The 25,452-nt window shown below is 43.5% G+C and overlaps 1 protein-coding gene across 1 annotated transcript in view; it reads right to left on the bottom strand.

The window, feature by feature from the left end:
• Positions 1 to 457: 457 nt before the first annotated feature.
• The window catches only part of zgc:66474 (uncharacterized protein LOC327500 homolog), a 28,980-nt gene continuing 3,985 nt past the window's right edge, over positions 458 to 25,452 (bottom strand). Inside the window, exons 2-3 of the mRNA XM_056288354.1 lie at positions 977 to 2,395; positions 458 to 856 (exon numbers count right to left, since the gene is read on the bottom strand). Of these exons, the coding sequence (XP_056144329.1) occupies positions 458 to 856; positions 977 to 2,395 (1,818 nt within the window). The remainder of the gene's footprint in view (positions 857 to 976; positions 2,396 to 25,452) is intronic.

Here is a 25,452-nt window from a genome sequence, read left to right as displayed (position 1 = left end):
TTTTGAATAATACAAACTCCAACACTTCACTTCGTTTAAATGCCTTTAAGCATATGTTTATTAAACAGCTTTTCAGATTTGCAACATGTTAAAGGTTTTTTTTAAATTTTGGACAATAGACATCTTTGTTTTAAAATTCTAACAAAAAGTGCAGGGAGCTCCGAGGCTCAGCAGCATGTCTTATAAAGTTAAATGAAAACTTAAACAAATAAATAGCTCCCTAAAGTTGTCTACAGTAAATAAAGTTGTCCAAAATTTCAATATAACTGAAATATTAATCTTTCACTTATCTTTGTTTTAATTTCAAACAAAAACAAAAAGTGCAGGGAGTTCCCAGGGTCAGCAGAATCTCTTATAAAGTTAACTGAAAATTTAAATAGATAGTTCCCTGAAGTTTTATAAAGTAAATAAAACAGATTTAAATAAAATTTGCACAGAAATGTGAGTCTAAAATCAATTAGTAGTCCCAACTGAGCAGCACCAGATTGTGGTGCAAAAAGCAGAGTTGTTCAGCATGCTCTCCAGTGAGACGGCTTCTCTTGCTCTCATAAATTGCAGAGACTTCACTGAAGACGCGCTCACTTGGGACTGATGAGGGTGGTGCACAAAGAAACTTTCTTGCTTGTTTCGCAAGTAGCTTGAAGCGCCCATCATTCTGTCTCCACCACTGGAGTGGGTCCCCTTTACGCCTGTCGATCACTGGCTCCTTGAGGTACAAATGTAGCTCATCCTCAACGCAGCTACTGGCCAGCAGGTCACCAGTGCGATGTGCCAGCAGAGAACTGAACATCTCATCAACACGGCTGCGGAAGGATGTGTGTTCTCTCCGTTGCCTTTTGTGGGTGTTTCCGTCATTCTCGTGTGTCCCATATGCAGCTGCCTGCTCCTCCATACTGGCTCCTTCTGTGGCAGCCTGCTCCTCCATATTGGCTCCTTCTGTGGCAGCATGCTCCTCTCGAGTGGTCTGTTGTGTGGCAGCGTCCTCTTCCTCTTTCAACCATCCTTTGGCCTTGCTCAATGTCGTGGCAGAGGAGAATGCATGATGACTCTTATAACAAGGATCTAAGAGACAGGCCAGCACCACAGTTTTTGTGTCTTCTACTTTTGAGAAACGCTTGTCGAGGCTCTCCCTCATGGCTTGCCTGAGCGTTCTGATGCCTTTTGTGGAGGGCCCCTCATCATCTTGAAGAAGCATCTTCAGCACAGTCAGGCATGGAATGATGCAGGATGCTGATGAGTTGCTGTGGCTCACCTGAAGTGTCACTTCCTCTATTGGGAGAAGAGTTTCAATTAAATTGGACACAAGGTCCCACTGGTGAGCATTAGGACCTGCAAATCCTCCATGTTCACCACAGTAGATGGTAAGCGCACGCTTTTGCTCCAGCATTCTTTGCAGCATGTGGAGCGTTGAGTTCCACCTCGTTGGAACAGCCTGGATTATGTTGTGCTCTGGCAGGCCAAGTTCCCTCTGAATGACTCGCAAACGCTGTTTGGCCAGAATGGAGTGGTGGAAATGTGTGGCACACTTCTTAAGCATTGCAATGACATCTGTGACGGCTCTTTCACTTGCCAGACCGTCATTCACCACAAGTTGCAAGGTGTGCGCCGTGCAGCTGAGGTCTGGGAGTTCAGCTAGACTCATTCCCTTCACAATATTGGCTCTGCCATCTCGAAGCACTAGTGCTACACGGTCTTTGCTTATCTTCCAGTCCTCAAGCATATTGAGGAATGTCTCTTTCAGGTATTCCCCAGTGTGGGACCCATGCATCGCTCTTGTATTTAAGATGACCTGCTTTCTTGTCCATTCAGCGTCGTTGAAATGGCATGTCAGGCTCATGAGAGACTCTGTCACACCAGACCAGCAGTCTGTGTTGAAGGAGAGAAAGTAGCCAGCATTCTCTGGTTGAATCAGGGCTTTGAGCTTGTCCACAATCTTGTGGTGAACTTCTTGCAGCTTCTCAGTTCGGTAATACTTGTCACTTTTCAGTGCATATCGTGGCTCTGCTGCAGCCATGAGGCGCTTAAAGCCAACATCAGACACCACCGAGAATGGTTGGTTGTCAGTGACTATCATCACTAGGACTAGTTTGTCCATTAGTTTCGACCTGTCATCTGAGTTTGTCCACTTTCTTTGTTTCTGAAACATGTCCTCTATTGTTGGCTGAGATGAAATTGCCTCATCCTGATGAGATTCAGATTCCCGTTTCTTCTGTGCTGTTTCATACAACTCAGGGTGATGAATCCTAAGATGGGAGCACAAGTTTGAAGTATTTTTGTTTTTCCCAGTTGTTGCTCCCATGCTGACACCTTCATTGCATGTATTACATACTGCCTTCCCTGGTGTTGGTTGAGTGTAATACTTCCATACTGCACTTTTAAACTGAAGTCTATCCGTCTGCAATAAGGGTTTGAAAAAAAGAGAGAGTTAAAAGTGGGGCCACATGCTGACATATGCTCAACTCATCATGCTTCATTTATTACAGCATTTGGGAAGCCTGTAGTTGATTTTATTATGTAAATGTTACATTTTAACAACATGTGATAGCAGGGACCCTGTCATTCAAAACTAGGCTGCTACATTAATAATGATTAATGTAACTATATCTGAAAAAATAGTACAATAGCAGTAGGAGAGACTATTCATCCCTGAACACCATGCAGTTCATGTAGGCTTTATGATGCAGTTACATTTTGTCTTAAGTCTTAAACAGCAATATCCTGCTCCTCTCTACAAGAAACTATCAAAGACAGCTTTGGGACACACTTAATCTAACAACATGTCATTTTCTGCTGCTTGGGATCTCTCAATCAACACAGAAAAAGGTCAAGTAGAATAACTTGGTAGTTAAACAGCCATTATTGCCTTACAGTTTTCTCTCAGATAGATGGTGCTTTGCTTACTTTTATCACTATTTCCCTATCAATATTATCAGCAACTTTGTTTCAAGTGATTAAACCGTTAAAAACTCTAAATAGCCTACAGCATCTTCACTTTAATAATCAGTTTATCATAGGAACAGACAGCTGCCGCTAACGTATTTGGCCTCACAGTAACGTTAGTAGTAGTGAATTGTAGAGTTTCTCATGTGGCTTCCACACAAACACACTATTCTCTACCATAACAGACATTCTCCCCATTCATAGTATTCCATGACGTCACTCAAAACGAACCGCGGCCAGTATAACAGCACGACATCGAGTGTGATATTACTTTTATACAGTATTCTACAAGCGCCATTTATTAGTTAATAGTAATAAGCGACAACAGAAAATGATTAGCTAGTTTATTTAATCATTTATTTGACTCCGCCAGCACAAATACTGCTGCATAGCACTAATTTTGCACTGTTGGTGCATTTCTAACGTTAGCTTTTGAACGCTGGTATCTTCTTGCTGTTTCTGTCCCTGTTGGTTAGCTAGCTGGCTGGTTAACGTTAGCGCTAATGCTCCAGCTAGCATTCGCTAATTTACGTTAGCAGAGAGCGATCGTTATCTTAAATGCATTTGCTATGGCAGTGGCTGTATGTTTACTAGCAGAGTGGCCAGTGTGCTCATTTAAGATAACGTAAGGATATCTCTCTGCTAACGAAAATTAGCGAATGCTAGTTGCAGCATTGGCGCTAAAGTTAACCAGCCAGCTAGCTAACTAGCCGGCTTATGGCTTGTTACACTGCTATACTAACGTGACAATAACGTTAACGTTAGTTGTCAACACTGGCATTAATCCATTTGATCTGGCTAGATTATAACCTCAATGAAGGTGCTCAGAACACACTCTGCTGCTTTGTGAAGGCGGGACATTTTTCCGGTTTATTCTGGCTAGCCTCCTGGCTTGGAGAAGGAGAAAGCGGACTGGTGGGCTAACGTTACGCTAAAAGCTAATCAGCCTTCACCTCAACGTGCTTCCCTGCAATAAAACTGGACTGAATTGAGTTCATTAGGTTTTTACTCTCTCTCTCACTCACACACAGACTTCTACTATCACGGACTATTTCCATATCGATATTATCAGCAACCTTGTTTCAAGTGATTAACAGGCACGTCTGGAGGGACTGCGAGCGAGCAGAGCTGCCGCTTATGTTTATATAACGTTAATGGGCTCACAGTAATGTTACTAGTAGTTGTGAGTTGTAGAGGACTGGGATGTTTATTACAATTTCGGGAGAGTCTGCTGCCTTAACTTACCTTCGAAACATACACTCACCGGCCACTTTATTAGGCACACCTGTCCAACTGCTCGTTAATGCAAATTTCTAATCAGCCAATCACATGGCAGCAACTCAATGCATTTAGGCATGTAGACATGGTCAAGACGATCTGCTGCAGTTCAAACCGAGCATCAGAATGGGGAAGAAAGGTGATTTAAGTGACTTTGAACGTGGCATGGTTGTTGGTGCCAGACGGGCTGGTCTGAGTATTTCAGAAACTGCTGATCTACTGGGATTTTCACGCACAACCATCTCTAGGGTTTACAGAGAATGGTCCGAAAAAGAGAAAATACCCAGTGAGCGGCAGTTCTGTGGGCGAAAATGCCTTGTTGATGGCCAGAGGTCAGAGGAGAATGGCCAGACTGGTTCGAGCTGATGGAAAGGCAACAGTAACTCAAATAACCACTCATTACAACCGAGGTATGCAGAAGAGCATCTCTGAATGCACAACACGTCGAACCTTGAGGCAGGTGGGCTACAGCAGCAGAAGACCACACTGGGTGCCACTCCTGTCAGCTAAGAACAGGAAACTGAGGCTACAATTCGCACAGGCTCACCAAAATTGGACAATAGAAGATTGGAAAAACGTTGCCTGGTCTGATGAGTCTCGATTTCTGTTGCGACATTCAGATGGTAGGGTCAGAATTTGGTGTCAACAACATGAAAGCATGGATCCATCCTGCCTTGTATCAACGGTTCAGGCTGGTGGTGGTGGTGTAATGGTGTGTGGGATATTTCCTTGGCACACTTTGGGCCCCTTAGTACCAATTGAGCCTGAGTATTGTTGCTGACCATGTCCATCCCTTTATGACCACAGTGTTCCCATCTTCTGATGGCTACTTCCAGCAGGATAACGCGCCATGTCATAAAGCTCGAATCATCTCAGACTGGTTTCTTGAACATAACAATGAGTTCACTGTACTCAAATGGCCTCCACAGTCACCAGATCTCAATCCAATAGAGCACCTTTGGGATGTGGTGGACCGGGAGATTCGCATCATGGATGTGCAGCCGACAAATCTGCAGCAACTGCGTGATGCTATCATGTCAATATGGACCCAACTCTCTGAGGAATGTTTCCAGTACCCTGTTGAATCTATGCCACGAAGGATTAAGGCAGTTCTGAAGGCAAAAGGGGGTCCAACCTGGTACTAGCAAGGTGTACCTAATAAAGTGGCCAGTGAGTGTATTTCTGCTCTCCGAGTCTGGACCTTCTCCAGATTCGACAAAAATTTTTCTCCTCTCCCCCGTGTGTGAGCACTGTGCATACACAGCTATCACTGCTGATTGGCTGTTACCCGTGCCATGGCTCTGCATGTAACCAATCAGATAGTGCTGTGGGTGGGACAATGCTGGAGAGACAGAGTAGTGACAGCAGACAGAGAGGCGCGCCTGCATCAGAGCCAAAATAACCCCGTTTTAAATTGATCTCTTATCGGCCGTTGGATTTAAAAAAAAGGCCGATGCCAATATGCGTCAAAATGCCAAATATCGACGCCGATAATCGGCCCGTTCGATAATCGGTCTATCCCTACAATGTTGCCTACCCAAGTCAGCTGAAGAAAACATTCTTGTTTTTGGAGGCATTTATCTTGAAGCTTGGGACTCCAACTACCAGAATACCAATAGCTGTGAAGAGGGTGGCAAATGCACTTCATGTCCCTTACTATGTTACTTCAAATGGAGTTAGGGGTTTGTATTGCCTGAAAGATACAGGTCCAGCACTTTCAGGTCCTGCATCATTTTTCTTTTGGACATATCAAAATGTATTTACATGTTACATTTTTGTCCCTTTTCTTTATGGTTTGTTCTTTTAAGATTAAAGGTTTGCATGTATGAATTTGCCCCTGTGATGGCCTGGTGGACAGGCTCCAGCATCCCCGTGACCCTGAGAGCAGGATAAGCGGTTTGGATAATGGATGGATAGATGGATATATGAATTTGTATGCACTTGTTTGGGTATCTACAAGTCTTAAAAAGCAATGAATTAATTTTCTTCCAAATGGCTTTAGAGGTTATTAAAAATAGTATGTTCTTGCCTGCTGTAGACATTAATGTTAGTTATAGGTTTTTGTGTCCAGTTGCAGAGACGTTATTATTGACTAAAGAGTAAAACTGCCGGAGGGATTATGTTTTTGGGTTGTACGTCAGTCCGTCCCATTCTTGTGAACGCGATATCTCTGAAGCGCCTTGAGGAAATTTCTTCAAATTTGGCATAAACATCTACTTGGACTCGAGGATGAACCAATTAGATTTCGAAGGTCAAAAGTTTAGGTCACTGTGATCTAACCTCCGTCTCATTCTTGTGAACACAGTATCTCAGGAACGCCTTGAGAGAATTTCTTCAATTTTGGCACAGACATCCACTTGGACTCAAAGATAAACTGATTAGATTTTGGAAGTCAAAGGTCAAGGTCACTGTGACCTCACAAAACATGCTTTTGTTCATACAGTGCTGGTTGAAATTATTGGCATCCCTGAATTTTTAGTACAGAATTTGGAATATCTTCAGAAATAAATGCAAATTAACCAATTTCGTATAATCAAAACATTTTAAATAAATGTCCATTAATATTCAGTTGCAGAACCTTTGGCAGCAATAAACCTTTCTTGTAGCCATCTAGAAGCTTCTTGCACCTGTCTGCTGGTAGTTTCTGTCACTCCTCCACTGCTATGCATTCAAGCTCTTCTAAGTTTGCAATTTCAGCTCTCTCCAAAGGTTTTCAGTGGGTTTTAGGTTAGAACTCATAGCTGGCCAGTTTAAAACAGTCCATCTTTTTCTTTTCAACCATTCTTCTGTACTGCTGGATGTGTACTTAGGGTCGTTGTCCTGCTGAAAGACCCAAGACCTTTGCCTCAAACCTAGTTTTCTGACAATGGTTAACACATTTCATTCTGAAATGCCTTGGTAATCTTCTGATTTCATCATTCCTTTGATACATTCAGTGCCTCCTGTACCAGAGGCAGAAAAGCAGCCCCACAGCATGATATAACCCCCATGTTTTACTGTAGGTAGGGTGTTCTTTTCCTTATGGGCTTCATTCTGTCACCTATTAACAAACTGATGTTCTGCATTCCCAAAGAGTTCTGCTTTAGTTTCATCTGTCCATAGAACATTATCCCAGAAAGACTGTGGCTTGTGAAAGTTTTTTCAAACATTAGTCTTGCCTTTTTGTGCCTTTCTTTCAATAGTGGTGTCCTCCTTGGCCTTCACCCATGGAGCCCTATTTGGTTTAGTGTGCGGCATATGGAACGGGCTAAAACGACTCCAGATTGGTCCAGGTCAGCCTGAAGCTCTTAGATATCTTGTGTGGTGTTCCTCCCCCCCCACAGTCGGCATCAATCTTTGCAGACTTCTCTCATGGAGTTTCCTCTTGGCGCCACGTCCTGCAAGTATGTTAACAGTTTTATGAATGTGAAAGTTCTTGATAACATTACAAAATTTTGAAACAGACATTTCAAGATCTTTGGTGATTGCCTAGTAACCTTTGGAAAAGTTATGTTGTTTGATAATATCATTTCTGATGCTCTCAGACAGCTCTCTCGTCCTCACTATTGTGAAAAAGAAACTGGAAACAATCAGCCCCTTTTTATGCTGTAAAACCATCATTCATTAGTTAATTCAGGTGCTTGAGGAACTAATTAACATTCACCAAAAGGGTGCCAATAATTGTGCCTGGGGTACGTTTTGTGTTTGTATTATTTAAAGATTATGCAAGTTTTGTTTTTTAAAGTTTTTTTTTCCAGAACCTTGGACATTTATTTAAAATATTTTGATAATACAAAATTCTAAATTCTGATATTCTAAATTCTGTACTTAAAATTCAGGGGTTCCAATAATTTCAACTAGCACTGTAGTTCAAGAATTCATACACTAATTGTGACAGTTTCAGACAAATGTCTAATAGGGTGAAATGATTCCTTCAAAGTCTTCACTACTTATATTATATGATGCTGGACAGACATGGACATAAACTGCAACTTGACTGGTTCACAGAGGCATACAACCGCGTGGGGTAAATCTAGTTTAGCATTTATATCAACCACTGTCACTGTACTGTTCTCCCTCAATGTCCTCCCAATGAGCCTATACTGAGTTCAACAGGCAGCTAAACTCTTATCCGCATCAAACTTCCAAGGAACAGACAGGTGTGTATTTGGCAGGTTTAATAACGAAAAAGTGTGAAACTGTAAAAACAGACATGCACGTCATCAGTCACAGGTACGATATACAGATAAGTATAACATATTTACCGACTATTCCATTCCAGGTAAGTATAAAAGGTAAGTAAATTAACATACGTTTTCCTTTACAGGGCACTTCAAGTAAGTATTTAGATAGGATTTACGTATAAACATTACTTACAGTGCATCCGGAAAGTATTCACACCTCTTCACTTTCCCCACATTTTGTTATGTTACAGCCTTATTCCAAAATGCATTAAATTCCTTTTTTTCCTTTTTTTTCTGTATTCTATATATGGGATGTGCACTCTTCCTCTATACCTTGCCTTTGTACTCTTACGCTGCTGTGCATTTCCCCTCGGGGATTAATTAAGTGTACTGTAATCCAATCCTTTCCAATCCAAAGAAACCCAATCCAATAAATTACAATACATTTTTGACAGATCTCTATGTTCATGCACAGCACCACGATCTTATGGTATGTCATTCTATTTTGCATTGCAAGTCTTCTGTGTCCAGGATGGACTAATCCTTCTTCACTGCATATTTTTGCAGTGACATGTATGGTCCGCCATCTTTTGCAAGCCCTTCAGCATCTTCCTGTACTAAATGTGAGGTCTTGTGGTCCCTGTGTGACATGTGCCACTACTTATCTACATCACCATCAGCTGTCAAAACGTCTCTGCACCAGATGAAAATCCTGCTCATGCATCTGACTCGGCAAATGAAGATGTTCTTATTCTGAATCCTGATTTTGCAATGGCATTTTCCAAGTCCGTTTTTTCAGCATTCGATCCCTGAAAATGATGGTAACAGTTCTCTTGGGAAAATGTAAAACAGATTTATGGTTCATGAAGTGATGGCTTATTTGAAGCGGCATTACAGTAATCTGGTAGTTGTTATGTTTCAGCCTATTTAAAAAGCTTAGGGATACTGTTGTGGTAATACTCTACCAGACTACTCATTTGTCTAAACGCAGCGGATTCAGAGACAAAGTTTTTCACAGTACTATCACACTTTATTAATGCTTACAAGGTTCGCAAACATCAAGTATATTTACCAAAGTGCACCCCTTCCCTTTAGAGCCCCCCCCCACACACACACCTCTATATAGTAAGTAGGTGTGCTCCCCATGAGCACACCTTCTTACTATAAAGCTGTTTGCATTTGGCAGTTCTGCAGTATGAATCAAATCAATCAATCAAATCAAATAGGTGGACAGTAAAAATAGAAGTCGTAATCTTCAGTACAAAGTCTTCATTACAAGTCTTAATTACAAAGAACAGTTAAATTCACCTGGTTGTCATCATAAATTGGCTCTATGTCCCATTGCTTTATATGTGGTGCCAGCCAGGAGAAAACAAATAAAATGCAGGCACCTTTTTTTCTGCCTGGGTCCCCGCTTCTCGTTGCCAGTCTTTTTCGGAGGCGAATGCACTTGTCCCTCAAGTTCTTCCACCTCTTTCTACATTCCGCGACATCCAAAGCGATGTTCGTAGAAATATATTTCCAGGAGTTTGCTGCCATCTGGCAGTCTTTGTAATGTTGTGAAGACAAGTCATGCAAATGTAGATATTTGCGAATTTCCTCAGTTAATCTCTCCTCCATTTAGGCCATGGTTCACTCAACTGTTTGATGAAGAAGGAGCAGATGAAGAAGAAGAAACAGTCAGAAATGCATAGGAGGAAATGTGATGTGACTCATCGGATCAATCACAGTTTTTGTGGTCTATGTCGCCATGACATGTAGTTATATTTCTGAGGAGGTGCTCGTCAGGCTATGGTGTACCCTACAGTGTAGAGTACACGTAGCAGCGTGCCCTACACGTACCTCAGGGCATAGATTCTATGCAGTAGGTTACGTGTTACCTTTTTCTCTCCAGTTGCACCTGGCCAATTACCCCACCCTCCCGAGCCATCCTGGTCGCTGCTGCTCCACCCATTCTGCCAAGCCGGGGAGGGCTGCAGACTACCACATGCTTCCTCTAATACATGTGGAGTTGTCAGCCGATTCTTTTCACCTGACAGTGAGGAGTTTCGCCTGGGGGACGTAGTGCGTGGGGGGATCACGTTATTCCCCCCAGTTCCCCATCCCCCCTAAACAGGCACCCCGACCGACCAGAGGAGGCGCTAGTGCAGTGACTAGGACACATGCCCACATCCGGCTTCTCATCCGCAGACACGGCCAATTGTGTCTGTAGAGACACCCGAACCAAGCTGGAGGTAATGTGGGGCATCGAACTGGCAATCCCCGTGTTGGTAGGCAATGGAATACACCGCTACACTACCTGGACGCCCCCCTCATGGCAATATTTACTGCTGTTGGAGTGATTAGGAGCACCTGTTATGGTCTCGACCACCATAGTTTTGGCCAATGCTGTCTCCGCTGGACCTTAACCAAATTCCAGTCGCCTGGTTGCAGATCGTGGAGCTGTCCCTCCTGGGGTTTTAGGAGTGCTGCTGCTACCTGTGAGTGAAGCTCAGCACTTTGTTTAATTGTACAAAGGATGTAATCATGGTGTCATCCAAGAGATCGGCATTCGGGACCTTCCTTTCGGGTGGGTGTATGTATGCCTGTTGTCATGGGTCTCCCTGTGAGGCTCCCATGCGACGATAACCCAGATATTAGTCTTACCCTGGCTCTTGGCCATTAACACTAATGGCAACGCCTTCGCCCATGACAACCCTGTCCTCTGTACAACATTTCAACATGTCTTTTTGGATGCTCAATAATCCAGGTAAGGAAATCACAGAAAGTTCATATAGACACAATGTTTGTTGAAAGAAACGTTTTATCACTCATCTAAGTGACTTCTTCAGTCTCAACTGACTGCAGGTATCCCCACTCTTGTAAACAGCACAGTTGCATAACGACCGAAACCCATGATTGGTTTCATATGCAAATTACCATAAGTCATGGTAATTGACCATAAGTCATGTACTCGTAGTGCCCCCCCCCCCCCCCCGTTCAGGGATGGTCGTTCCCTCTTCACATAGATCACCTCACCGTCCCCCCTTCAAACCAGCGTGTAGCAATTTGCCATAAAACCGATCATTAGTCCAGTCGATATGCAGCTGTGCTATTTAAAAGGGCAGGGATAACGGCAGTCAGTTGAAACTGAAGAAGTCACTTAGATTAGTGGTGAAACGTTTCTCCCAATAAATGTTGTGTCCAGAGGAAGTGATTCAACTTTCTGTGATTTCCTTACCTGGATTATTGAGCATTTATAAAGACATTTTGGCTCATTTCAGCAAGGATTGCCTTAAACTTGTACGTGAGTACAAGTGAATGGCATATAAAATGGCAGATTACAGAAACCCCTTGAGATTCAGCCTCCGGTGTAGACAGAGCAGGATTACACATAAGAGCCTGCAAATGCATTCTTCGGTCAAGGGCCACCGAGCTATCGAGATCCTCCAGAAGGCACAAAGCCTGCTGTTAAACGAATGGGTGAGACAAACTAATTTTACCATCAATGCTTTGAAAGCCAAGGTGAAAGACATCATTATGGAGTGGGATGAAACAATGGTCTCTTATGATCAGAGAAGCACATAACTGTTGCGCAGGTATGCATGTGTGGTCAAAATAAGTGCTGCGCAGCAGATAATATGAAAAGAGGCGCTTTTGCGTACCAATATTTTTCGGACACAGTTACTGAAACAACAGGTTTTCTCCATATATCACCGGTAAGAAAGTCATTATGACAAATGTGTCAATTTTAATAATCAGTTGTTAATCGTGCAACTTTCAGCCTTTGTTCTTGATTAAATGGAGGCGGTTTGTTCCAAGTTAGCAAGGTTAACTGTTAAACCGTGAGCTCCAGCAAATAGTTAGCTTACGTTACAACTAGCTTAATGTTCCTTTTTTTTTTCTTCTGGTTTTAGGATTTTTGTCCATTCATCAAAATATCCAAGAAGCAAGCTACATTAAGTAACTACTTTCTTTGGTGTTGCACCACCTTCAAAGAAATGCGAGGCTGAGCCTTTACATAAAAAACCTGTATTCGTGGAAAAGGGAGCGTGCCTATTATATATTCCCACAGCCCTATGTTCCCACATTTCTAAGATTTTTTTCAAAATTAGGCCCTATGTTCCCACAGCCCTATGTTCCCACATTTCTAAGATTTTTTAAAAAAAAAATAAGGCCCTACGTTCCCACATTTCTACCCCTGGTAGTTGAGGGTTCGCCACTCAATCCCGTGGCTGGCGATTTGAATGAGAGAGCTAGCGTCCAAACTCTCTCGAGCTCAACACCGCTACTCCAACATGGGGTTGCTGTGGAGTGACGAACCCTCATACTGAAATTAAACTCACCTCCATGAGTTAGTGCAATTTAGACACAGCGCACATTTAACTTTCTATAATTCTTTAATGAGCAGTACACATTCAAACAATCTAAATAAGTAAAAAGTTTCACTGTTTATGCAGTTCACTTAAAACTGGAAAGGCCTCAAGTACTTTTCAACCTTTTATGTGCCAGGAACAGGCAATCTGTAAGTGCTGTGACTGCTGTCCTTTGAAGACTGAACAATAATAATAAGCAAAAAATATTGCAAATAAAAAAAAATGCTGCAGTATTTATGCAGTTCTCTCAAAACTGGAAAGGGCTCTAGTGCTTTTCAACCTTTTATGTGCCAGGAACAGGTAATCTGCAAGTGATGTCCTTTGAAGACTATCTCAAGAACAAAAAAATATAAATCTCAATTTACTATAAGGAGCCTCACTTTAGCAAAGGACATGTCAAAATGATGCCAGGGAACAGCACATGTCCACAAGCCAGGGAAACTCTAAACTGCTTCCACAACACAGTGGCTGACAGCGCTCCAGTAGGACTCAATATTTCGATTACCATCATTATACTGTCCCTTCAGTCGGACCAGTGACTGGATCTTAGTGACCGACTAAGATCCTCCACTTGCGTCGCCGTCATGGGGGTGCATTGCCTCTCTCTGCCAGCATGATGCTTTCTTCAGTCAGTGCCTGGCGGTCTTTCAGGTGACTGATGAATAGCCACAGAGAGGGATGGCGCACTTATACTGTATCATTCATTGTCCAGTGGTAAGCTAGAATTAAACAATTATAGAAAGACCAAACATTAAAATGACTTGTACACAGACATTTTGCAACAGCACACATTCAACATGGTCATTTTGCAATTACTCACATTCGACATGGTTGTTCGTTCTTTGGTCCATGTCCCTCTCGAAGACATTCCACATAACTGATGGAAAGGTGGATCCAGGGCGGATGTTTGTGTTCCTCATGTAAGTGATGAACTCTTTCATTGCAGCGCAGTGTCTCACTAGACGTCTACAGCGCCTGCTATTGATAAGTGTGTTCAAGTTCATCTGAACCAGAGCAAGTGGTAGGTAACCCAGTGCTATGAGTTTGCGGATGACCCGAGCAAGGGTGCGGTTTTGGTGGTAGGGAACAGCCAATCCGAGCTCTTGGATCTTCCTCCACGTGGATTGGTTGAAATGAAAATAACAACCTCCAACCGTGGCTTGAGGGAACTCTGTTTCCAGTGTTGTCTTCAGGGCATTTACTTGAGCCACATCTTGTCGGAATTGAGCTCTGCTGACCATGGCTTCATCCTGGGGGTGGGTATGGTCCTCCTCATGGAACCCAATCACTCTGATAACTGGATCGTCATCCTCTTCATTCAGCAGGTTTGTGTACACCTTTGCTCTGCAGTTCTGGCGCCAGCAATGCCAATTAATCTTTTCGCCTCTTGTTTCATGTCGGTGGAAACGGAAGTTCTGAGCAACTAAAACTTTTCCTCCACGGTTTCCAGGGATCAAGCTTCCATGAAAAACAGCAATTTGAGCAAACACTGTGGACCAGGGGGTCGGTCCTGTCCGCTATAGCTCTTCACCAAATATTGTGGAAAAAATTACTCATTCATTTACTATAAAGTGCTTCCAAAAAATCTTGTGGGAGGATAGGGCTTAAATTGAAGGGAAATGTAGGAACACAAGACCTAATTTTGAAAATGTCCTAGAAATGTGGGAACATAGGGTTTCATTTTGAGAAAAGTCTTAGAAATAAGAAAAATCTTAGAAATGTGGGAACATAGGGCTGTGGGAACATAGGGCCTAATTTTCAAAATTATCAGTGAAAAAAAAATTCTTAGAAATGTGGGAACATAGTGCTGTGGGACCATTGGGCTGTGGGAACATAGGGCTGACCCTGTGGAAAGGTGGCTGCAGGAATTAGCCTGGCTCTAAACTGATGACGACCGCACAGAGATGTGGTGCAAAATATGCCATGAAAATCCCAATCTCACGGATAAAAGCAGCGCCTTTTATATAAGGACAAAAAAAAATCCAGTCATCCAGCTTTTGAAAAGCATGAGAAGAGTAAAGAGCACATGAACAAGTGCAAACTATTGATAACAGGTGCAGCCAGGGTCAGAGATCCACTCGCCCTCTTGACACGTGGCAGGACAAACTGAATGAAGAACAGCGTCAAGCACTGTGTAATATTTTTCTGTTGGCCTTTCACAAAGCGAAACATGCATGCCTGATGCGTTCATATGAGGAGGATATTGCGCTTTTGAAGAGGCTTGGAGTTAATGTCGGGAGTGCATATCATTCACGAGGAAGGGGGACCCGCATCATGCAGAACATCGCACAGACAATCGGCTTAGAATCGAGTGAAAAATTGAAGGCAGCTGAATTTTGGGGCGTGCTCTTTGATGGATCAGAAGACAACACTAGTGGAGCAGGACATTGTGTACATTGTGTCTGTGTCTCGCTACGGAGAGTTTACCTTTTCATTGGATTAATTAATTAGGATGTGAACTGAGCAGCACAGGACATAGTGAATGGACTGGAGCAGCTCTTCCATACTTGTGGTTTAGGAGATCAGTAGAAAACATTTGAAACATGCCCATGTTTCAAATGTTCACGAGCAAACTTCAGTCTGGCTTTGATGTGCCGCTGTGTGAGCAATGGAGTTTTTCTTGGACAATGACCTCGAAGCCCACCACGATGAAGAGCCCTCACAACAGTCTTCCTTGAAACATTAAGTCCAGAAGAGGCCAGTTCAGCAACAGTCATCTTGGCAGAGATCTTGGGATTGTTGTTGACATATCTGACTATTTTCCTCTCCAAAGTTTTTGAAATCTTGCACTTTAGACCATGTCCAGGTTTGTTTCTAACAGAATTTGTCTCCTTGTGCTTTGCAATGATGCAACATACAGCTGTTCTAGACACTGTGAAACGCTTGGAAATGGCAGTATAGCCTTCCCCCTTAAGATGAACATCCGCTATCTTCTTTCTGAGTTCCAGACTGATTTCTTTACTTTTTGGCATGGTGAAATTACTTCTTAACAAGAATTTAAGAGTAGTTCCTCTCGATTAATCAAGTGTTCAGGTGCCACTAGCCCTGTTCATTGGAGTCGCTTAAGTAAAGTTCAATGCTGATTGATTGCTCAGGTGTGGTTTGAAAGCTGATTGATTGCTCAGGTGTGTTTTGAAAGCAAAAAATGACATGAGGGTCTAATAATTTTGACCACCGCAATTTTCACTATAGTTGGTATAAAGTAAACCTGAAGATTTATTTTGCATTGTGAAATGTACCAAATAGGGTCCTTAACATTGCTGAATGTTTTACTATGTAAAGTTTTATGAATGATGCAAACACTGGGCAGAATTTTAGGGAAATGTTCCATAGTTCCTTGGGGGCTAATAATTTTGACCTTAACTGTATGTGACAATTTTGCATAATAACAGACTATGTATGTGGTAGGCACTGTCTCCTATCTGGGGCCTGCCAAATGTTATTTACTTATGTACAACCTGCCGCTTTCCATGCGGCTTTTTCCTGCGGTGAGGTGGTGGTATATGAGAGAATCAAATCTTCGTTACTGGCAATCGGTATTGTTAACATTTTGGTAAATTGATGAACCTCTGATGACATTGCTACTGCTTTTGCTGCCGGTTCAGCTCTTGCATTGCTTAAAGAAACAAAATTTTTATGGTTACTATGGGTATCCCATTACATACTGCAAGCTGTCTGGGTAGGAGAGCAGCTTGTAAAAGATTTTTGATTAGATCAGCATCTGAGATTGCCTTTCCTTTGGATGTTAGAAAACCTGTCATTCCCCATTGCTTCCCAAAGTCAAGCACCAACCCAAACGCATATGTGCTGTCTGTATACACAACCACTGTTTGATCTTTTGCCAATTCACATGCGCGTATTAAAGAAAAAAGCTCTTGTGCCTGTGCTGACAATTGTGATCTCAGGCTATTCAGTCATGTGGTCATGTATTATGGCATAGCCAAGCTCTGCCTCTCCTATTTGAGCATTTTCCTGGCTGAGCCATCAACATAATACATTTTACTTTATTTGTGGGTGCCTTTCAGAGCACTCAAGGACACCTTACAGAACACAGTAAAAACACAAAACAAAAACAAAACAAAACAAGCAGCACTGTGTCAAACAGCGTAAAATCAAAACAAAGCAGGGTAGACAATAAAAAGTTAATACATCAGATAAGTATAAAACCATCATCTGCACAAAACTCAATGAAGCATGGATCAGACTGAATACGCCAGTTTGAAAAGGTACATTTTGAGATGTGATTTGAAGGTTGAAAGAGAGTCAATGTTGCAAATTTCTTGTGGGAGAGAGTTCCATAGGTGGGGGGCAGAACGACTGAAGGCTCTAGTCCCCATGGTAGGCAAGCGGGCCAATGGTGTAGTGCGTTGGAGAGCAGAAGAGGATCTGAGAGTGCGGGAGGGCATGTGGCTATGAAGGAGTTCAGAAAGATATGAAGGAGCTAAGTTATTAAGGGCCTTAAAGGTGAGGAGCAGAATGTTGAAGTCAATACGGTATTTAACAGGGAGTCAATGGAGTTGCTGAAGAACAGGAGTGATGTGATCTATGGAAAGAGTTCTGGTAATGATACGGGCAGCTGAATTCTGGACCAATTGAAGCTTATGAAGACACTTGAGGGGAAGACCAAAGAAGATAGAATTACAGTAGTCAATACGGGATGTAACCAGGGTGTGAGTGAGTATGGCTGTGCTTTTACGTGTAAGTGACGGGCGAAGACGGTTAATATTGTGTAGGTGCAAGTATGCAGTCCGAGTAACATTGTTGATGTGGGCTTCAAAAGATAATGTGTTGTCCAGGATAACACCCAGACTCTTAGCCTGAGGTGATGGGGGAACTATAGAGTTGTCAACAGTAAGAGAAAAACTATCAGTTTTGGCCAAAGTAGATTTAGTGCCAACTAAGAGGACCTCAGTTTTATCACTATTAAGTTTGGTGAAGTGATATGAAAACCACGATTTAATTTCTAGTAAGCAGTCAGAAAGGGAAGTGGGCGGAAGAGTGGAGGTAGGTTTGGTGGATAGATAAAGCTTGGTGTTATCTGCGTAGCAGTGAAATTCAATGCCAAATTTCCTGAAAATGTGGCGAAGAGGTAGTAGGTAAATAATAACTAGGAGGAGTCCCAATACAGAGCCCTGGGAAACACCGGTAGTAACAGGAAAGGACAGATCTCAAATTTTTAAGTTGGATCAACTGAGTGCGGCCACAGAGATATGATCTAAATCACTCAAAGGGGGTGCCAGTTATTCCAGTGGAAGCTAATCTTTCTAGGAGGATGTTGTGTGAGATGGTATCAAAGGCTGCGCTCAGATCAAGGAGGACAAGTATGGTTAAGAGCCCAGAGTCAGCTACCATCAAAATATCATTAGTGATTTTCACCAATACTTTCTCCGTACTGTGCATGGAGCGAAAACCAGACTGGAATTGTTCAAACAGATTGTTGTTAGTATACCAGATCTGGGTTTTCAAATGCTACTTCACTGAGATCTGCGTGTGGTTGGCAGGCTGCTGCCACCACAGTGACACAATCATGTAGCTGTCCATCCTCTGGAGTTAGAAGGCAAGTCACTGGATTCAGCACTGTGCATCTCTTGATAGTTATATTAGGAGGTGTGAGCAAGTTGTTATTGTACCTTAGCCAGTATGATGTAGACACATGGGTGGTCTTTTGTTCTAAAAGGAGAGCTGCCACAGTGTGTGGCACAAGGAGGGTGAGTGGCTGGTAACCCACAATGTCAACCCACGTGATGCTACACCTGTCTCCTCTGCTGCTGCTACAGCATGTAGACAAAGTGGTTGGCTTTATAACATCACACCTATCTTCACTGAGAAACAAGCCACCAGCCTCCACTTCCCTTCATGCTCCTGTAGTAACACTGAAGTCATGTAGCCCTGTTTTTCATCCACAATCTGTGAATGATCTGGTCATGTCTGGTATACCTAACGTTGGTGCAATAGTCAGCCGTTGTTTTAATTTGATGAAGGATTTTTCAGCCTCTGGTGTCCAATTAACCTCATCCTGTGGTTTCAAATTATGGCCATGTGTGATATTCAGAAATGGTCCCTCACAGTAGCCATCTATTGTCTGCAATGGCCAGTCATGCCTAAGAATGACATTATTTGTCTTACCTTTGGATTTTGAAATATCCAATGTCGCTTTCACGCAATTTATGCTCAGGTGCTTACCATCCTGGGATATTACATGACCCAAGAATGGCATCTGTCTGCACAAACTGTAATTTGGATAGGCTTGCCATGTGGCCTCGTTCTGTGAGGAATTTCAGCAGTGCCGCTGTGTCCTTTTTGCTTGCATTCTCAACAAATCCTCAGATCATCTACATACTGAATTGATTTACCTCATTCAGGCAAAAATAGCTGTTCTAAGTTTTCCTGCAATGCTACTGAGTACACTGCTGGTGAGTCAACAAACCCCTGACTTATTCTTGTGAACGTGTAAGAGTTCCCTTGAAATGGAAATGCAAACCAGAACTGAGAGTCTGGGTGTACCATTACAATTAAAAACGCATTAGCAAGATCAACCACAGAGAAGTGAGGACTGGTGGGTGGTATCTGAGTCAAAAAAAATGTGTGGGTTTTGTATATTTGGAGCCCTGGTGTGTACTGTGGCATTAACTGCTTGCAGGGCCTGCACAAGACGCCACCATGTGGATTGTCCCGCTGGACTGATTTTCTTTACAGGAAATGTTGGGGTGTGCACTGGAACCTAACAATTGAGGATACACAAGCCAGTGCATTATTAGTGCCAGTCCAAAGCCCGGATAAATGGGGAAGGTTGCATCAGGAAGGGAATCCGGCATTAGACCCTTGCCAAATCAAATATCCACCCATCCATCCATTATCCAAACCGCTTATCCTACTTAAGGTCACGGGACTCTGGAGTGTATCCCAGCAGTCATTGGGCGGTAGGCAGGGAAACGCCCTGGACAGGCTGCCAGTCCATCACAGGGCCGACACATTCACACCTAGGGACAATTTAGTATGGCCAATGCACCTGACCTAGATGTCTTTGGACTGTGGGAGGAAACTGAAGCACCTGGAGGAAACCCACGCAGACACAAGGAGAACAAGCAAACTCAATACAGAGGACGACCTGGGATGACTGCCAAGGTTGGACAACTCCGGGGTTTGAACCCAGGACCTTATTGCTGTAAGGCAACCACGCTAACCACTGTGCCACAATGCATCCCCAAATCAAATATGCGGATCATAAATCACATTTCCATACTGCATCGGTCGACGCCTGGGTTACCAATGACCGCCACTGGTACTGTTGGCCAGCAGGGTGCCGGTGGAAACGGTGGAAACGGTGGCAAAGGGAGAGAGAGCTGGCAGATATGATGGAGAGAAGGAAGGTAGGTATATTGTGTGTGCAAGAGTCCAGGTGGAAGGGGAGTAAGGCCAGGAGCATCAAAGGTGGGTTCAAACTCTTCTGCCATGGTGTGGATGGGAGTAGAAAGGGGATAGGGGTAATTCTGAAGGAAGAGTATGCCAAGAGTGTCAGACAGGGTGATGATTATGAAGCTAGAAATCAAGGGGGGGGGTGAATGTTATCAGCGCATATGCCCGCAAATTGGGTGTGAGATGTAAGAGAAAGAAGAATTCTGGAGTGAGTTGGATGAAGTGGTGGAGTGCACCCAAAGAGGAGATAGTGGTACTTGGAATAGACTTCAATGGGCGTGTTGGTGAAGGGAGCGGAGGTGATGGGCAGGTATGGTGTCAAGGAGAGGAATGTGGAAGGACAGATGTTGGTGGATTTTGCGAAAAGGATGGACTTGGCTTTGGTGAATACACATTTCAAGAAGAGGGAGGAACATGGTGATGTACAAGAGTGGAGGAAAGTGCACACAGGTGGACTATATCTTATGTAGGAGGCACAATCTGAAAGGGATTGGAGACTGAGAGGTTGTGATGGGAGACTGTAGATAGGCAGCATTGAATGTTGGTCTGCAAGATGACTTTGGAGACCAAGAAGAGGAAGAGAGTGAAGGCAGAGCCAAGAAACAAATGGTGAAGGTTGAAGAAGGAAGACTGTTGTGTGGAGTTCAGGGAGCAGTTAAGACAGGCAATGGTGTGGTAGTAAAGAATTGCCAGATGGCTAGGCAGCCACTGCAGAAATAGTGAGGGAGACAGCTAGGAAGGTACTTGGTGTGTCATCTGGACAGAGGAAGGAAGACAATGAGACTTGGTGGTGGAATGAGGAATTACAGTAAAGTATAGAGAGAAAGAGGTTGGCATAGAAGAACTGGGATAGTCAGAGAGAGGATGAAAGTAGACACGAGTACAAGGAGACGCGGCATGAAGTGAACAGAGAGGTGGCGAAGGCAAAGGAAAAGGCGTATGGTGACTTGGATGAGAGGTTATATGCTGAGGAAGGATAAAAGGACTTGTACTGATGGGCTAGACATTCCCATAGAGGGAGGACACCATTCCGCTGTCCTCCCTTTCATTCACGAATACCTATGCGTGAATGAGAGGGAGGACAGCGGAATGGTGAGGATGCAAGGAGTAGAGGTGACGAAGGCATATCAGTTTAAATACTTGGGGTCAACTGTCCAAAGTAACGGGGAGTGCAGAAGAGAGGTGAAGAAGAGAGTGCAGGCAGGGTGGAGTGGGTGGAGAAGAGTGTCAGGAGTGATTCACGACAGAAGGGTACCAGCAAAAGTTAAAGAGGATGTTTACAAGATGGTTGTGAGACCAGCTGTTATATGGTTTGGAGACAGTGACACTGACAAAAAGACAGGAGGCAGAGCTGGAGGTGGCAGAGTTGAAGTTGCTAAGATTTTCACTGGGAGTGACGAAGAAGGACAGCATTAGGAACAATTATATTAGAGGAATCACTCAAGTTGGACAGTTTGAAGACAAAGCAAGAGAGGCAAGATTGAGATGGCTTGGACATGTGTGGAGGAGAGATGTTGGGTATATTGGGAGAAGGATGGTGAATATGGAGCTGTCAGAGAAGAGGAAAAGAGGAAGGCCAAAGAGGAGGTTTATGGATGTGGTGAGGGAAGACATGCAGGTGGCTGGTGTGACAGAGGAAGATGCAGAAGACAGGAAGAAATGGAAATGGATGATCTGCTGTGGCGACCCCTAACGGGAGCAGCCGAAAGTAGTAGTAGTAGTACTGATGGGCTAGACAGAGGGACTGAGCAGGGAAAGATGTGCAGCAGGTTAGGGTAATAATGGGTAGACATGGAAATGTGCTGATAAGCAAGGAGAGTGTGTTGAGAAGGTGGAAGGGCTACTTTGAGGGTCTAATGAATAAAGAGAGAGAGAGAAGGTTGGATGATGTTGGGATAGTGAATCAGGAAGTGCGGTGGATTAGCAAGGAGGAATGAGGGCAGCTATGAAGAGGATGAAGAGGGGAAAGGCGGTTGTTCGAGGTAACATACCTGTCACCTGGAACATGGAGGTGTTTAGGAGAGATGGTAGTGGAGTTTTTAACAGTATTGTTTAACAATATTGGAAAGTGGGAGGATGTGTGAGGAGTGGAGGAGAAGCATACTGTTACGGATTTTCAAGAATAAGGGTGATGTGCAGATCTGTAGCAACTACAGAGGTATAAAGTTGATCTAGGAAAGAGCAATAGAAGCTAGGTTAAGAGGAGAGGTGATGATTAGCAAGCAGCATTTTGGTTTTATGTCATGAACGAGCACTACAGATGTGATGTTTGCTTTGAGAATGTTGATGGAGAAATACAGAGAAGGTCAGAAGGCATTACATTGTGTCTTTTTTGATTTAGAGAAAGCATATGACAAGGTGCCGAGAGTGGAGGTGTGGTATTTTATGAGGAAGTCGAGAGTGGCAGAGCAGTATGTAGGAGTGATGCAGGATATGTATGAGGACAGTGTGACGGTGGTGAGTTGTGCAGTTGGAATAAAAGATGGTTTCAAGTTGGAGCTGGGATTACATCAAGGATCAGCTCTGAGCCCTTTCTTGTTTGCAGTGGTGATGGACAGGTTGATGGATGAAATCAGGCAGGCGTCTCTGTGGAGTATGATGTTCGCGGATGACATTGTGATCTGTAGCGAGAGTAGGGTGCAGGTTGAGGAGAGCCTGGAGAGTTGGAGGTATCCACTGGAGAGAAGAGGAATGAAAGTCAGTAGGAGCAAGACAGAATACATACGCGTGGATGAGAGGGAGGACAACGGAATGGTGAGGATGCAAGGAGTAGCGGTGATGAAGGCCTATGAGTTTAACAAAGTAACGGGGAGTGTGGAAGAGAGGTGAAGAAGAGAGTGCAGGCAGGGTGTAGTGGGTGGAGAAGAGTGTCAGGAGTGATTTACGACAGAAGGGTACCAGCAAGAGTTAAAGGGAAGGTTTACAAGATGGTAGTGAGACCAGCTATGCTGTATGGTTTGGAGACAGTGGCACTGACAAACAGACAGGAGGTGTAGCTGGAGGTGGCAGAGTTGAAGATGTTAAGATTGTTATTGGGACTAACGAAGAAGGACAGGATTAGGAACGAGTATATTAGAGGGACAGCTTAGTTTGGAGACAAAGCAAGAGAGGCAAGATTGAGATGGTTTGGACATGTGTGGAGAAGAGATGCTGGGTATATTGGGAGAAGGATGGTGAATATGGAGCTGCCAGGGAAGAGGAAAAAGAAGGCCAAAGAGGAGGTTTATGGATGTGGTGAAGGAGGACATGCAGGTGGCTGGTGTGACAGAGGAAGATGCAGAAGACAGGAAGAGATGGAAATGGATGATCTGCTGTGGTGACCCCTAATGGGAGCAGTTGAAAGTTGTAGTAGTAGTAGTAGTAGTAGTTAAGTGTAGTAGATGCGGGGCATTGTCAGAAATGATAATTGCTTTAAAGTCACAATGCTTTACATGCGGCAGAAGTTTTTGGTCGATAAGATGATTGTCCTTCCTCTGGGTCCTCAGGTGGATGTTCTTTTTCCCCACAAATGGTGACTGCCATGGGGTTGCCTACACTTTCATGGTGGGCAAATACATCAGCTCTTCCTCCACTTCTACTACTTTCCAATCTGTAATACTTTTGCACATTCTCACCCATGGGCTAATATCTTTCCATTTGTCCTTTTTGCGCTTTGCCAATGATATGTGGAGTTCTGAGCTGTAAACACGGAAGTACCTGGCAGTAACCTCGGATGATAGACATAAAGCCAATGCGTACCTTTCTTTGTCACAATATATCACATTACTCGTCAGCATGTCACTTTCCTGTGCTCTCTTGAACCACATTCCCTCTAACTCTTCATCTGCCTCTGATGCCACATGCACTGTACAATATAGATCTACTGGTGACATGAATGAGCCTGCTGATGGCACTAGCTGTTGAGCTTCCTTCACTAATTCCCTGAAGATTGAGTGGGGACTATGCAATGATAAATCCAATTTATATATGTACAGTGGTGGGCCTGTTGCTAATTTGACCATTTGCATCGCTTTGGGGTTTTCGTGTTCTATATCAACCCCTTTATCAGAATAAGTTAGCGTCAATCCCAGTGCACACATCAGATCCCTCCCAAGTAGATTTACCGGACACAGTCTGATAGTATGATAGAGTGCTTGAATTTCCAAATCGTAACATTACGCTATGCGGGGTGGTAAATCTTTCTTTAGTCATCCTTCCCCCTGTCAACTCGGGTGATGTATCTGCCATTCATTTCTACTGGCTCAGTCAATTCTTCCTTTCTCAGCACTGAAAGTGTTGCACTTGAATCTACCAGGAAAGAGACACATTTTCCCTTGGGAGTTGCTCAATTACAGGTGCATCTCAAAAACTTAGAATATTGTGGAAAAGTTCATTATTTTCCATAATTTGATTAAAAAAGTGGAACTTTCATATATTCTAGATTCATTACACATAAAGTGAAATATGTCAAGCCTTTTTTGTTTTAAGCTTGATGATTACAGCTTACAGCTCATGAAAATCAAAAATCCGGTATCTCAAAATATTAGAATATTACATGAGACCAATAAAAAAAAAAGGATTTATAATACAGAAATGTCGACCTTCTGAAAAGAAGGTTAATTTATGCACTCAATACTTGGTCGGGGCTCCTTTTGCACGAATTACTGCATCAATGTGGCGTGGCATGGAGGCAGTCAGCCTGTGGCACTGCTGAGGTGGTATGGAAGCCCAGGTTGCTTTGATAGCGGCCTTCAGCTCGTCTGCTTTGTTGGGTCTGGTGTCTCTCATCTTCCTCTTGATAATACCCCATAGATTCGCTATGGGGTTCAGGTCAGGTGAGTTGGCAGGCCAATCAAGCACAGTAATACCATGGTAATTAAACCAGTTACAAGTAGTTTTGGCACTCTGGGCAGGTGCCAAGTCCTGCTGGAAAATGAAATCAGCATCTGCATAAAGCTTGTCAGCAGACGGAAGCATGAAGTGCTCTAAAATCTCCTGGTAGATGGCTGTGTTAACTCTGGGCTTGATAAAACACAGTGGACTGACACCAGCAGATGACATGGCACCCCAAATCATCACTGACTGTGGAAACTTCACATTGGACTTCAAGCAGCTTGGATTCTGTGCCCCTCCACTCTTCCTCCAGACTCTGGGACCTTGATTTCCAAATGAAATGCAACAATTACTTTCATCTGAATAGAGGACTTTGGACCACTGACCAATGGTATAGTTCTTTTTCTCCTTAGCCCTGGTAAGACGCTTCTGACGTTGTCTCTGGTTCAGGTGTGGCTTGACACTAGGAATGCGACACTTGTAGCCCA

The sequence above is a fragment of the Lampris incognitus genome, chromosome 10 (assembly GCF_029633865.1).
Source record: "Lampris incognitus isolate fLamInc1 chromosome 10, fLamInc1.hap2, whole genome shotgun sequence".
Taxonomy (NCBI): domain Eukaryota; kingdom Metazoa; phylum Chordata; class Actinopteri; order Lampriformes; family Lampridae; genus Lampris; species Lampris incognitus.
This window is presented reverse-complemented; position numbering and strand designations above follow the sequence as displayed.